At 40.2% G+C, this 13,583-nt stretch overlaps 1 protein-coding gene and 1 pseudogene across 1 annotated transcript; both read right to left on the reverse strand.

Annotated features, from left to right (window-relative positions):
- Nucleotides 1–526: 526 nt before the first annotated feature.
- LOC120292912 lies at nucleotides 527–3,700 on the reverse strand (annotated as a pseudogene).
- A 1,485-nt stretch (nucleotides 3,701–5,185) lies between these two features.
- Nucleotides 5,186–10,998, reverse strand: LOC104442451 (chaperonin 60 subunit alpha 2, chloroplastic-like). The gene is made up of 9 exons (XM_039311037.1): nucleotides 10,708–10,998; nucleotides 10,418–10,592; nucleotides 8,686–8,807; nucleotides 8,383–8,590; nucleotides 8,122–8,267; nucleotides 7,557–7,863; nucleotides 7,159–7,409; nucleotides 6,723–6,923; nucleotides 5,186–5,929 (listed from the first exon to the last, which is right to left on the reverse strand). Exons 1-9 carry the CDS (start codon nucleotides 10,762–10,764, stop codon nucleotides 5,642–5,644), a joined length of 1,755 nt encoding a protein of 584 aa, XP_039166971.1. The 5' UTR covers nucleotides 10,765–10,998; the 3' UTR covers nucleotides 5,186–5,641.
- Nucleotides 10,999–13,583: the final 2,585 nt, after the last annotated feature.

Below are 13,583 nucleotides of genomic sequence, written 5' to 3' on the forward strand. Positions count from 1 at the left end.
TCCCAAGCTTGTGCCCAATTCCCCGACTATCTATGTGTAAGTCACTAATGCCCAAATAGTAACAATCTATTTAAAAAAATCAAATCAGAATTTCCTTACAAAACAACATAAAATATCTTCCAGTTTATTTTCAAATGAACACTTTATTTTTCTATAAAATGACTTCTTGAATATTTTTCAAAAATATCATATTTGTTACGAAACAAAGGAAGGCTAATACTTATGTTCTCTCACAAGTCTTGGCCATGGTTTGACACACTACGTCTTCAAAAAAGGTTCAAATATCACCGCACGCCTATATCGACGATTGCCGGAGGATGCTCATCGGACCAAAATAGGTAAATGCATGAACACCCATTTGGTCAAGATCCAATGACCTCAGTTTCCTTCATACTACTCACTGGAAATTAAATTACACACAACACGATGCACACAGAATTTTGATCTCGATGAATGAGTGTAATCATCTTTATCTGAGGAAATTAGGGGATCTGAAATTTCGAGGGCTTTTTACATCTTTAGTCCTTCACGATGTGCTGAAAACAAAACATTTTAGGATCTTGCAAATCTTAATTACAGCAACTCCCTCAGGAAGATTGGCAATTCTTTCTGCATGCTTTCGTCAATGGTACGCGCGGTCGATTTCAGCCAAATCCTTCTTAGTCTGTGAAATCCTTGCCTGGATTTCAACTTTAGTAGAAGGATCAGTAACAATGATAGTTAAGTTACTACTGATGGTTACTTTTCTAGCAATGCCGAGCTGATCAGAGGTCACACAAGCGAGAGTTAGACCATTGTCTCCGTAGAGAAAACTAGCACCTGATGATATTATTACAATGTTTAATGGAACCAAAAGAACAAAAATAGCAGATTATGTGCTTTAATGATGGAAATACTCATCTTGCGGTTCAAATAACAGTGCTTCTCCAACAAAGGTTACCACGCTTTACCAGTTCACCTGTCAATAAAGCAATGTCCTGCGCGACACTCTCTTTCCTTCTTTAAATCCTGGACATTGCACGACGGCTAACATTAAGCAAGCCTTCCATTTTGTGAATTGTGCACGAGTGTTTCCAGTACTTGCCTGGAGATATCCTCTGCAATGATTAGCAAGGGAGGCGCTTAATTGAGTTGCCTTCTCCAGCAACGAAATCATTTTCCTTGACATCTGAAAGCTTCTGAGTAGCTACAAGGACTTTGGCCTTCTCAACCTCCACGAGAGATCTAACTCAAGTGAAGAAATAATATAAAGGGGAATCTTTTATTGAAAGATGGACGCGCATTCAATAAGCTCAGGATCTGTTGAGTCATGCAATGGAAGACTTTATCCTTCAGAAGGCAGACTGTAAAAATATCGAAAGCTTGCAAAAGAGTTCTTTCCACAGTTGAAGGAGACAATCATCCAACTCCATATTATCTCAAACCTAAAGCAAAATTCACCACCTTCATTCCTTCCTGAACTAGAACGAAGGTTTCAGAAGATGAGGACTTCAGAAGATGAGGACGACCCATAACGCAATGCTGAAGAAATTTCAATATGAAAACAAAACCCGCCAGAATAGTATTGATATTCTTAAAAATCCTGACATATATTATTGACAAGAAAATGCAAAAATCATCCAACTCCATGAGGTGGAATTCCAGTCCGACTGAGCACTTTTACAAGTGTGATGGTGGCTGTCCTGCGGAAAGACTAATATTCGAGTTCTAGTTTTCAGCATCCCTTGTCTCTCTTCTTTCTTAAATTTCTCCCCCTTTCTGGCGATATATGAAGCGAAATAGGCTTGGATACATTTAAGTATGGGTGTCAGAAAAGGGTCCAACCCATTTAAACACCCTTGGGTGTGTTAGTGAAAAAAGTCGATATGACCTTGATATCAATACAACATAATTTGCATTAGAGAAACACTTGTCATGCCTCTAGATTAGCACACCCTAAACATAACTTGCAGAGATCTTAGGTATGGTACTGCAAAACGTTAATACACTCAAGATTTTATTTTATTTTTTAATCACGAGTTGAATTTTTTTGTCTATAATCATCCCATCGCAATCAAAAACTAACTTCAGTGAGCATAATAATGAGTACTTTGTGAATTACATCAAATCCATGGTGAATAGTAATGACCGAAGCAACAGAGTAGAAAAATGAAGACGAGACTAACAATTGAATCAGGAAAGCAAGACAGGTCAGTCCAGCTTGGAATGTCAAAATAAAAAGGTTGGAACATATAAGCATTTGTCCTCCTGACCAAAAGGAGAAGTTCATAGGCAAAACTCAAGCTAAAAGAGCACAGCTCTACACAAACGCCTTCAAGATAACTCTCAACTCCAATGTTGCACGAATCTAGACCAGCCAGCTCCCTCATAACTAGTAAGCAGAAACACACTACCTCTCACTCTGTCCAAACGGCCACTACATTAATACCACTTCCAGCTCAACCCCATAACAAATATAATCAGATGAACAAATAACGCCTAGATTAAAACAACAGAATCAAGAATTTCAAAAGAATTCCACACACCTCTTAGGTATCATTGTAACAAAATCAGAATCAGCTAATTTATCAATCCCAGATTGAAGACCCTCTCGGAACCTATTTCCAACTTTTTACTTATTTCTCCACAGATCCAATACCTACTATTTCCGTTCAGATTCTGAACAGTGAACAGCGCCTCACTCTACAATCTCAAACCAGAGAGAGTATAATTTGTAAAAGGCCATCAAGAAATTGAGCAAAAGGAAAAAGAGGAACTTGCACTGAAGGAAGCAGGCAACCCATTCTCACTTCTCAGGGGTTGTGCTCCGCAGTGGGTTGTGTTCCGCCCGCCACTGCTTGTGTCTATCCAACCGGCTTCACCCAGTAACAGCCGTCTCTCTTAGGCTCCCTTTCTAGCAGTCCTCTCTCGTTTGAGATACTGGCTCTGCATTAGAGGAGATTCCTGTTTTTTTTTCCCACCCAAAACTGTGGCCAGTATACATTTCTCGCATCCTTGCCCATCCATGTCCCATGCCACCAGAAGTCATGGCATTGTCGTCAGCTCAGCACTCACCCTACTCTCCCTCGCTGCATCCACTCAGCCCGCTGCACAGCCGGTCTCTCCCCCACTCCTGTTTGTGAGGAAATTTCCCTCAGTTGATCACCCATTCGTCATCCTTTGCAGAGCTGGAGGCCGGCTGGCCAAGTCGGCTTAGTCAGCTTGGCAGAGGATGATGAGCGAGGATTAAGAAAGAAGAAGCTCGTCAAACCCGTCTTTCTAGTCTCAGTTCCATCTCCTTTGCATAGCTGGTGGCTAACTTGCCCGCTGTTTGGCCAAACAGTGGGCAGGCCGGCATAGCCAGCTCGGCAAAGGATGAGCCAAAGATGCAGGAGATGATTAGGGATAGTGAGGAAGAGATGGCTGCGGCGGACCCCTCCCGTTTTTGAGGAATTTCTCTAGGTGCATATCCTTTGCAGAGGTGGCGGCCAGCTTGCCCACTCTTTTGCAAAGGACGAGCGGCCCTGACCAGCAGCGGGCAGTGGCAAACGGCGACATGAGCGGTCCCCGCAAGGCGACCTGGGCGTTTTGAGCTGACAAGAGAGAGATCACGGCGGCAGTGAACATGGAGGAGCGCTGCCGGAGGAGATGTAAACTGGGCACCAGTAGAAGAGGAAAATAGCAAAGAACTTTCCCCCTTCAGCACAACCAGCCGGTCCATAACAGCCGAGAGAACTGCGCCAGAGGGGAGAGAACTGCCTTTGCTGGGTGAAAATGTACTGAACAGACGCGCGAAGTGGAAGAGGCGACACCAAAGGTCGCCGGGAGAGAACGGGCATGCATGGAGAGTTGAGTGACTGCGAGCTATGGTTTTCTTATTTATACACAAAAAACCATTCTAACTACAGCCGTTGATTTCTCTGTGATCGAATGATATGGAGTGTCAATCTTCATCTGATCAATCCAACGGTAGAAATTCATTTGATCCAACTGTGATAGATATCGGCCCTCATTGGTTAAATTTAGTAAAGGAGATTTTGTTTATTTGACAGTTGAGGTCATCAATCTTCGTCAAATAAATTTAACATTACAAATCAAATTGCCTTGTTGATCTAAATAGCACCTTTGAATTCATGATTTGGCGAGTTTTTTTTAATTCATGGTCTGGCGAGTTGTCTTTTAGTAAGACATTGATATAAATCAGATAGAGGAAAATGCTTAAAACATTCTCATTGTTTCTCGACATTCAGTTTTGGTCATCCACAATATTTCATTACAATCTGCTCTTTAAGTTAGTCTCCCGACAGCAACAATTTTTCATTCAACAGTAGACGAAATATGCTTGATCAACGCCAACCATCGACACGCGATACCTATGCCTATAGGCTTCTAAAACAATTTTTAGGAATTTAAAAGTGTGATTCCTACAATAATTTTAGTCCTCGTATTGATTAAATTTTAAAATATCCTCGTAGCATTATTTATTACAATTTTTGGTATTTTAATTTCACGTTAAATTTCAATGACGCTGGCTATAGTCTAAATACATTGTATAAATGCGTATAAGGGCTTTAGAGTTACTATCGATGACCTTGTCAGTAATAATTAAATGATTTTTTTTTAAATTACTTAATAAAGAGATTTGAGATTGGCACTCGATACTAAATGGCCTCCCATAACTTCAATGGGTATTACGATTAATATGATGCGGGCTTGTAAATAATATAATAATTTAAAGATTCTTCATAATTTGTCTTTAATATTTGGAGTATGAAGTAGTGAGTTAAAGCTATAGTTACAACATGTAAAAAGCATCTACTTTTTATCTAATAGTTGTTATATGACTCATAGTTATATAGATCTATGCTCAAAATGAGATGTTAAGGTTATCGCACCCGATGAGATTAATCTTAATAGGGTTTTCAATCAAATTGAGCACACCTTTTCCCCACTTCTTGAAACATTTAAAATGTTTTGCTAGGGGAAATCGATTGAGATGCAGCTTAAAGTTGCTGGATCAAGCACCGTGACTGACAAAAAGGTCCTTGTTGGATTGCTGCATTCAGTCAATTCTCTGATAAAATATCTGAGGTACTATTATTCGCGTTGGTAGTTCGGGAACTTGAACCTCAAACGAAAATCGTATGCTCCCAGAGGAACTGGTCTGCTTGTCCCTCTGAACCTGAATAGTGGATACAGCCACCACAAGCTTGAAATTAGTAAAATTCTTGTGATTAATTTCGACACTAACTTATACCCAGTACAAGGCATTACATTTTCCAGTCTCAAAAGAAAGCACAAGGCATTAGACTCCGGAGAACATCGGCTGAACAATGCGTTTTCCAACAATAGGTGTGTAAGAGAGATTTTGACGTGTTGCGCAGATTGCAGAAATGTGACTGCCATTAACCAAATCGGAGAAACCATCCAGCTTTCAATATCCAACTTTCAATATCCAACCTTGGTTTCTTCAATTATGACAGGGCTGGATCTTGAAGACCAGCTAGATAAGTGAGATTACACCTCTCCAGTTCCTCGGAACATGTTATGCCCATCTTCATTTTGAGCACGCATCCATGAAGCACGGGTATTTTTTTTATCAAGGAGAGCTCTGATTTGGCATTTATCCTGAGCAATGAAGCATCCACTCGTTCGTTTTACTTTAAGGTGTTATTCCAGGCACAAGTGGAATAGGTGGCTTGGGCTTCTTTGTTTTCTCCACCAATATCGCTTGGGTTGTCAAGACTGTCCCTGCAATGGAGACTGCGCTTTGTAGTGCGCACCTTGAAACCTTGCATGGATCTATGACTCCAACACTGAGAAGATCTTCATATTTGCCCGTCATTGCATTGTAACCAATTTCCCAACCACATGTTCGGGTTTTCTCCACTACAGTATCGCCATCTGCTCCTGCATTAGTTGCAATGGCTTTTGCTGGAGCAAGGAGTGCCTGCAATTGCAATCCACAATTGACCAGTTATAAGAACAAAGACACCTCCAGAACAACAGCAAAATGCTAGAAACTATCCTACACTCAATGCATTCCACTTAGAATGCCCAAGCAATTATTGAAGACAGAAGGCAGGTTGTCATTCAAAAGAAAAGAAAAAACATAGTCTCCTCAAGCCCACAGGAGAGGTTGTTACACTGGTCAACTAAGAAAAGGTTGATGTAAAGAATTTGATGATCAGCAGACAGAATGCAAATCCACTCCGGAACCATAGCACACACACCCATATCAGGTAACGCCAGCTTCTGGCCTTGTCTATTTTTGTCTCACATTTATTGATTTGGCAATGGCAGCTACTCCTGCCACTTTAAACTTTTATCTGACATGCAACACCACCATTCCCAAGTCTTGCTGAACATTAAATATTCAAAATGGGTTTTGTTTTAAAGGCGCAATGTTGTCTCAAGCTATTGATAAATAAAGTACAGACTAGACGATAGATCTGCCTGCGCATATTCTAATACAAATATATAGAGCACAATCAACTTAGTTAACCTGGCCAAGGTTTGTCCCTGTATATCCTCAAAGCCGCCATTAACAATGCACAACAAGAGTGATGATTTACTAGAGAACAAAGGCACCAGAGGAGGCTTGTTGGACCAAACTAGGTATGCATGAACAAAATTTGGTCAAGTGCCAACCACCTCAGTTTCCTTTAAACTACCTGCTGAAATTTAAATTACACACAAAACGATGCACACAAAGAGATGAAGCAAAAAAGTAGAAATCATACTGTTGCTACGACGTCAGAACCAATCTGCTCCTCTTGATCTTCCATCTTGCTCTTTATCGCAGAAATATACTCAGAAAGATGTATATAAGCTGCACCACCACCAGGTACTATTCCCTCATCCATCGCAGCAAATGTAGCCTGCTTTGCATCCTCTATTCTAAGTTTACGGTCTTCAAGTTCCACCTCAGTGTGCGCTCCTACCTAAATTGAATGCACATTGCTTAATATAAAACAGAAACAACAGTGAATCGCTTTCAGACTAGTAAGCAATACAGAATTATGAGTCTGATGAATATGTGCAATTCATTTATCTCGAGGACATTTGAGGGGATCTCAAATTCACAAGCTTGTACATCTTTAGTTCTTCAAACAAGTTGCTTAAATAGACTATATGTGAATGGAAATTGCCTCCAAAATAATGCGGGATCTTGCAAACCTTAATTATAGCAACTCCACCAGTGAGTTTGGCAATTCTTTCTGCAAGCTTTTGGGAATGGTATGCACTGTCAGTTTCAGCTAAATCCTTCTTAATCTGTGAAATCCTTGCCTGGATTTCAGCTTTAGTAGAAGGATCAGCAACAATGATTGTTGAGTTACTGCTGATGGTTACTTTTCTAGCAATGCCAAGCTGATCAGACGTCACACCATCAAGAGTTAGACCCAATTCTCCAGAGAGAAAATCAGCACCTGATGTTATTACAATGTCAATGGAACAAAAAAATAGCAGAAAATGCGCTCTAATGATGGGAATACTCATACAGTTTGAATAAGAGTGCTTCTTTAAGGAATTTAAGACAGCATACAAACAAAGGTTGCTACGCTGTACAAGTTCACCTGTCAATAAAGCAATGTCCTGCAGGACACCTTTCTTTCCTTCTCCAAATCCTGGACATTGCATGACAGCTACATTAAGCAAGCCTTGCATTTTGTTCACAACAAGTGTTTCCAGTACTTCCCTCGAGATATCCTCAGCAATGATTAGCAAGGGGACACTTAATTGAGTTGCCTTCTCCAGCAAAGGAATCATTTCCTTGACATCTGAAATCTTCTGATCAGTTACGAGGACTTTGGCATTCTCAAACTCCACGAGAGATCTATCCTGGTTTGTAATGAAATGAGGCGACATATAGCCCTTATCAATCTGGCAGGGAAAAAAAAAAATCTGACTTAAGTGAAGAAATCATCAAAGGGGAATTTATTATTGAAAGTTGTGTATGCATTCAATAAGCTCAGGATCTATTGATGCATCCAATTGGAAGACTTTATCAATTTAGGAGACAGAGTTTAGAAGATAGAGAGCTTGTAAAAGAGCATAAGAGATTAATAACTCTTTCCACATTTTGCAAGGAAACAATCATCCAACTCCTTATTATTTCAAACCTAAAGCAAAATTCACCACCTTCATTCCTTCTTCGACTACAACAAAGGTTTCAGAAGATGAGGATGACTCGATAGAGATTACTCCATCATGTCCAATCCTTTCTATAGCGTCAGCAATTATCCTTCCAACAAAGTCATCATTTCCGGCAGATATTGATGCCACAGCTGCAAAATGGTGAGAAAATTTCAGAATTTTGTCATGAATAGCTCATGCATTGGACAAAGCACCCCCCCCAAAAAAAAAAAAAAAAAAAAAAAAAAAAAAAAATCCATCACTAACCTTCGATATGATCACTTCCTTTTACAGGAAAGCTCTTTTCCTTCAAAATCCTGACCAATTCCTTTACAGTCTTATCCATTCCTTTTCTTATAGAGATTGGATTAGCCCCAAAAGAAACTGCCAACAGCCCAGATTTAATCATTGCTCGAGCCAGGATAATTGCGGTGGTTGTGCCATCACCAGCCAAGTCATTCATGCGGCCAGCTACCTGGAAATATATCCATTTGAGCAGAAAAATATAATTTTGAGAGTTAAGCATGAGAGCAAGCTTCTGGAGAGGATTAAATATTAACCATGAATGACCTCTTGGACTAACATTGCCCCGGCATTCTCAATTGCATCTGAAAGTTCTATTGCTCGGGCAATCGTGACACCATCATTTATGACTTTCAGAGATTCGGACTCTGAAAGGACAACATTGCGTCCTGAAGTAAAGAGAAATTAAATAAATCAATTAGGCCATAATGGTAGAATCAATCCTCTAATCTGGACACAACTGGAAAAAAACATAAACCTATATTACGGTCAGTTGAGGAATACTGATCAAACAAATTTACATTTTTTTGTTGCAAGGAACTTTCCAGTAAAAGAGCTTTCTCATACACTCTAAAAATATCAATAACATAAAAAGAAAAACAATATCCGATTGAATAGTATTGATATTCTTAATAATTCTTGACTATGCATATATCAATGAGAAGAAAATTAATAAATCATCTGGCTCCAAAAGCCAAAGCCGACTGAGCATTTTTACAAGTGTAACCTTGGTTGTCCTCCTGAAGACTAACATTGGACTTCTAGTTTTTGGCATCCATTGTCTCTCTTCCTTTTCAACTTTCTCCTCCTTTCTAGAAAGTGTTTACAACGTATGACGTGAAATGGGGTTGGATTAGACAAAAGCATGTGTCATAATGGGGTCGACCCATTTAAACACATTTGGGAATGTTGGTGAAAAAAGTCAATATGCTATTATCAACATGACACATTATAACCATCTACATATTGCTGTGTGACATATTGATGCACATGATAAAACATTGTATAAATTTATTTACAAGAACCTGTTTTCAAAAAAAGCCAAACGTGTTATGTTAAATGCTTAAAAACATGTAAGCGTTGGATTTCAAGGTTGCAATAGGATCCTAAGTGGCATCAACACTTTTATGCCATCACATCGAGCTGTCAAGTATTTTAGTAAGTGCAAATGCCAAATGCTGAAATATTTTAGTAAAAAGTCTTTTTCACAACATGCTATAGAAGCAATTTATATTGTTGGGTTCAACAATTTGGACAAAAGGAAATAGTAAATAGACCATGTCAAATTGACCTCAAATGCACCTTAAATACGTATGAGTTAGTAAGTGTACTTCCAGAAAAGGTTTAGAGAAACACTTGCCATGCCTCTAGATTAGCATACCCTAAACATAAGTTGCAAAGATATTATGTATGGTACTGTACAATATCCATATATTGAAGAAATTTCTTCTTCTAACAAGGGGACCGTGTTCTGCCTATAATTATCTTCCATTGCCACCAAAACAACTAACTTGTGTGCATGCGGTGTCAAATAACTGTCATCCGTGAATAGGATATATAAGAATACTCCATGAATTCCTTCTAGTCCATGGTGAAGAATCAGGGCTGAAGCAATCAAAAAAGAAACCCAAGAAAAGAATAAAACAGGAATCAGGAAAGCAAGGCAGGTTAGTCAGCTTGGAATGTAGGAATTAAAAGTCGGGAACGTCTAGCATTGTCCCCTCGACAAAAGGAAAAGTTCATATACTAAACTCGAGCTAGAAGACCACAATTCTGCACATACGCCATCAAAATAACTCTCAACGCCAATGTTGCACAAAACTAGACCAGCCAGCACTCCGACAACTAATAAGCAAAAACACAATATCTCTCCCTCTGTCCAACATACGAATTCCAGCTCAACCCCATAATAAATAAATAATTAGATGAACAAATAGTTCCATGACTAAAATGACAGAAACAAGGAATTTCAGAAGAAGAAATAGAAGAGCCCACACACCTCTAGGTCCGATGGTAACAGAGACAGCATCAGCCAATTTATCAATCCCAGATTGAAGAGCCTCTCTGCATTCCTTGCCGAAAGATACCCTCTTTGGACCCGCTCTCACCACAAAGTTCCCAACTTTCTGCCCGTTCCTCCATAGACCCAACACCCTCCTGCTTCCACTCAGATTCTGGACAGGGAACAGCAGCGCCCAAATTCTTCAATCTCAATCCGAAGAAGTATAATTCGTAAAAGGGCATGAAGGAATCGAGGGAAAAAAGAAGAAAGTCAAAAGAGGAACTCACCCGAAAGAGCAGATTCGGAGGGAGGATTGAAGGTGCCGTGAAGGAGGAGGCGGACATTCTCAGGGGCGGTTCCTTCCTGGGTTTTTCGAGGGGTTTAAGGCTTTAACGTTGGGAGCCGCTAATTCCCACCCTTCCGTTAGCTTATTCACGCCCTTAATAAAGATTAAAATGGCAAAAATAGCCCTAGGTGATTCCGATAAGCCGCGAGGAGGGCGAAGCAGGCGCCGGCCGCGACGATGAGGAGGCGCGCTTCGAGGACCGGTGGCGAGGAGAGAAGGGAGAGAGGGGCGGAGACAGGATGGATGGAGTTTTGCGCGATATGGAATTTCATTTAATAAAAAAAAACGAAAAAAATTGTAGGATGATTACAAGGTAAGTGAAAGTCTGGCAAATAATGATATATAACCAACATCATTTAGTGTGAAAAGAATTAGTTTGTTGTTGTAGGTATTTTAAACCTGCAAATTAGCACGTGCATGGATTCATTTAGCCAGCACAAAACAAAGGAAATGTGGATGGATTGCCCTGAAACATGCTGGCCTGCAATCGATTGCCCCGAAGTGGTCTAGCCCGTGATGGGCTGTCCCTAGTTAGGCTGGGCTGGACTCTTGGCTCCTGGTCCATGATGTGTTTATTGACTCCTCTGGACTTCTTCCCTTAAAAGTCGATGAATGCTCCTTAGCCATGATATCAATAAGGAAAATAAGGAAGAAAACGGTAAGAAGAAAATTGTTTTTTCGTTTTTTGGAAGTGTTTAGATACTGATTCCTACCGGAGTGTTAACTTTGTTTTGCAAGTTTAGTGTTTTCACAACAACGAAGGTAAAAAATAATGAAGGCAATCAGAAGGTGCAGAAGCCAAATAAAAAGAATGCTCACTCTAATACTATGTCATAAGTTGAGATGGAAGCGAGAAAAGAGTCGTGAATGGAAGTGAATGATGATTATATTTCTTTAATCTACGAGGATCAGATCTAATCCTATGTTGATTCAACTAATCAATTACAATTAAAATAAATCTTCAGCATCTTTTGAAAATATTCTCCCGAATCAACATCATATCTTCCAACAGGTAGAGCCTAACTCAATTTTTAGATTTTCCAAATCGAACCCCAATCCCAAAAATCTTATTTTTGAATATCAAATTCCCCTCCCACAAAAATAAATAAATAAATATCAAATTCCCCAAATTCCACTGGACCCCTTCCTTTAAATTAAATCCTAGTCGCCGCTCACTTCCATCTCGCGGCCACGTGTTCTTCTCCTTTCTCTGGAAGTTTGGGACCCTAGCCCTGGACGCCACAGAGTCTCCTTCAATTCGCTCCAAGCTCTTCGATTCCCTCAACCGACTTGGGAATCTGGGCGTTCACGGAGCAGATCACACACTCGAGCTTGTCGGATCGGAGCGACGAGAATGCTACTGTGATCACAACCGTCGGTATCCATGGGATGGGTGTTGCCGGGAAAACATCTCTTTCTCAGCTTGCGTTCAATGATGGTGTGGTGAAGGAAAATTAAAACAACAAGCTTCGATGATATGCAAATGCCTTTATGGAAATATTGGAGCGTCATAAGAGCGGGTGGTCCCATAAATAAAAAAAAGGATTGCGTAATCTTCGAGATTACAAATGGGTTACGATATTTGATTCACGTATTTCCATTTCCGAAATGTCACAGATTTCAGACGCGTTTTGTAGATTTTCTAGTTGTGTTTTGATAACTTTTCCTTTTATCAATACATTTTCATTAATTACCACCGGCCATGGTGACTCCACCGGATAAGAGCGGGGTTCGAAACCCATGCCTCACCGCCGCTGTCCGTTGTACGGGTTCCACTGGATATAAAATATATATATATATATATATATATTTTCATTAATTTTGTTATTTATATTTTAGTAATTTGGTTATTTTCTAGATTTTGGCCTTCTTATAAATAGACACCTAAAAAATTGTAATATGCACTTCTTTCAAGCATAACTTTCTCCGCATCATTTGAGCTCTTCGATCCGCTAGGTCCTCGACGAGAAAGCATGGAAGGAAAGCATACTTCGATCGGAGAATACACCACTAGCCCTGTCTGCTTGAGCTTCAGAGGCAGAGATACTTGCACCAACCTACAACAACGATGATTTGCAATGCTCTCCGTGGCAATTCATCATTTCCGTACGGTATGCGCACCATAAATGGTGATTGGCGTGCTGGCTGAGATGATGGATTGCCATGGAAAGCATTGCAAATTTGTCTGTTAATGGGTATGTATGTACACATGTATGATAATGTCCATATGTATTTATGAATTTATGAATCTGAATCCGAACTCCTGTGCACTTGGGGGGTAATGACCTCTATATGTCTCTATGAATTGTGCACCTAACTTTGGATTTACGCACGCATGTGCACAGGAACGAAGGAAAGCTGGTGCAACTGGTGGTCGCAAAGGTTTGTAAGTATTCTCTGTTTTCATGATGTCTCCCTTCAAGGATTTTTCCTGTCCCGTTCTGCAAAAGCAGTGAAAATATGATGGAGGAACATGTCCTTTTGAGTAGTTTCAGTGATTTATGGCGAAATAGATGGTTTTATTTGCCATTACCTGTCGAGGTAAATATCTACATAAGCAATGGCCTGTAATGTCTAGGTTCCTTGCTTTCCTCCGTTCTGGCACCAAACCTACATCAACGACATCCGCTTTGAATGAAAACTGATTTGCAATTCTCTCTGTGGCAATCCACCATCTCCATCCGCTCCCGAGTACACCATGTACTCTCCGCATAGATGGGTATTGCGGTCCTACAAGTCCTGACGGCCCGGAGACAGGGGCGCTGTGGATGAAATTGAAGAAGCCGATGTGGAGTGTCTTAAGCCTCTGAAAGCAAA

The sequence above is a fragment of the Eucalyptus grandis genome, chromosome 4 (genome assembly GCF_016545825.1).
Source record: "Eucalyptus grandis isolate ANBG69807.140 chromosome 4, ASM1654582v1, whole genome shotgun sequence".
In the NCBI taxonomy this organism is placed as follows: Eukaryota; Viridiplantae; Streptophyta; class Magnoliopsida; order Myrtales; family Myrtaceae; genus Eucalyptus; species Eucalyptus grandis.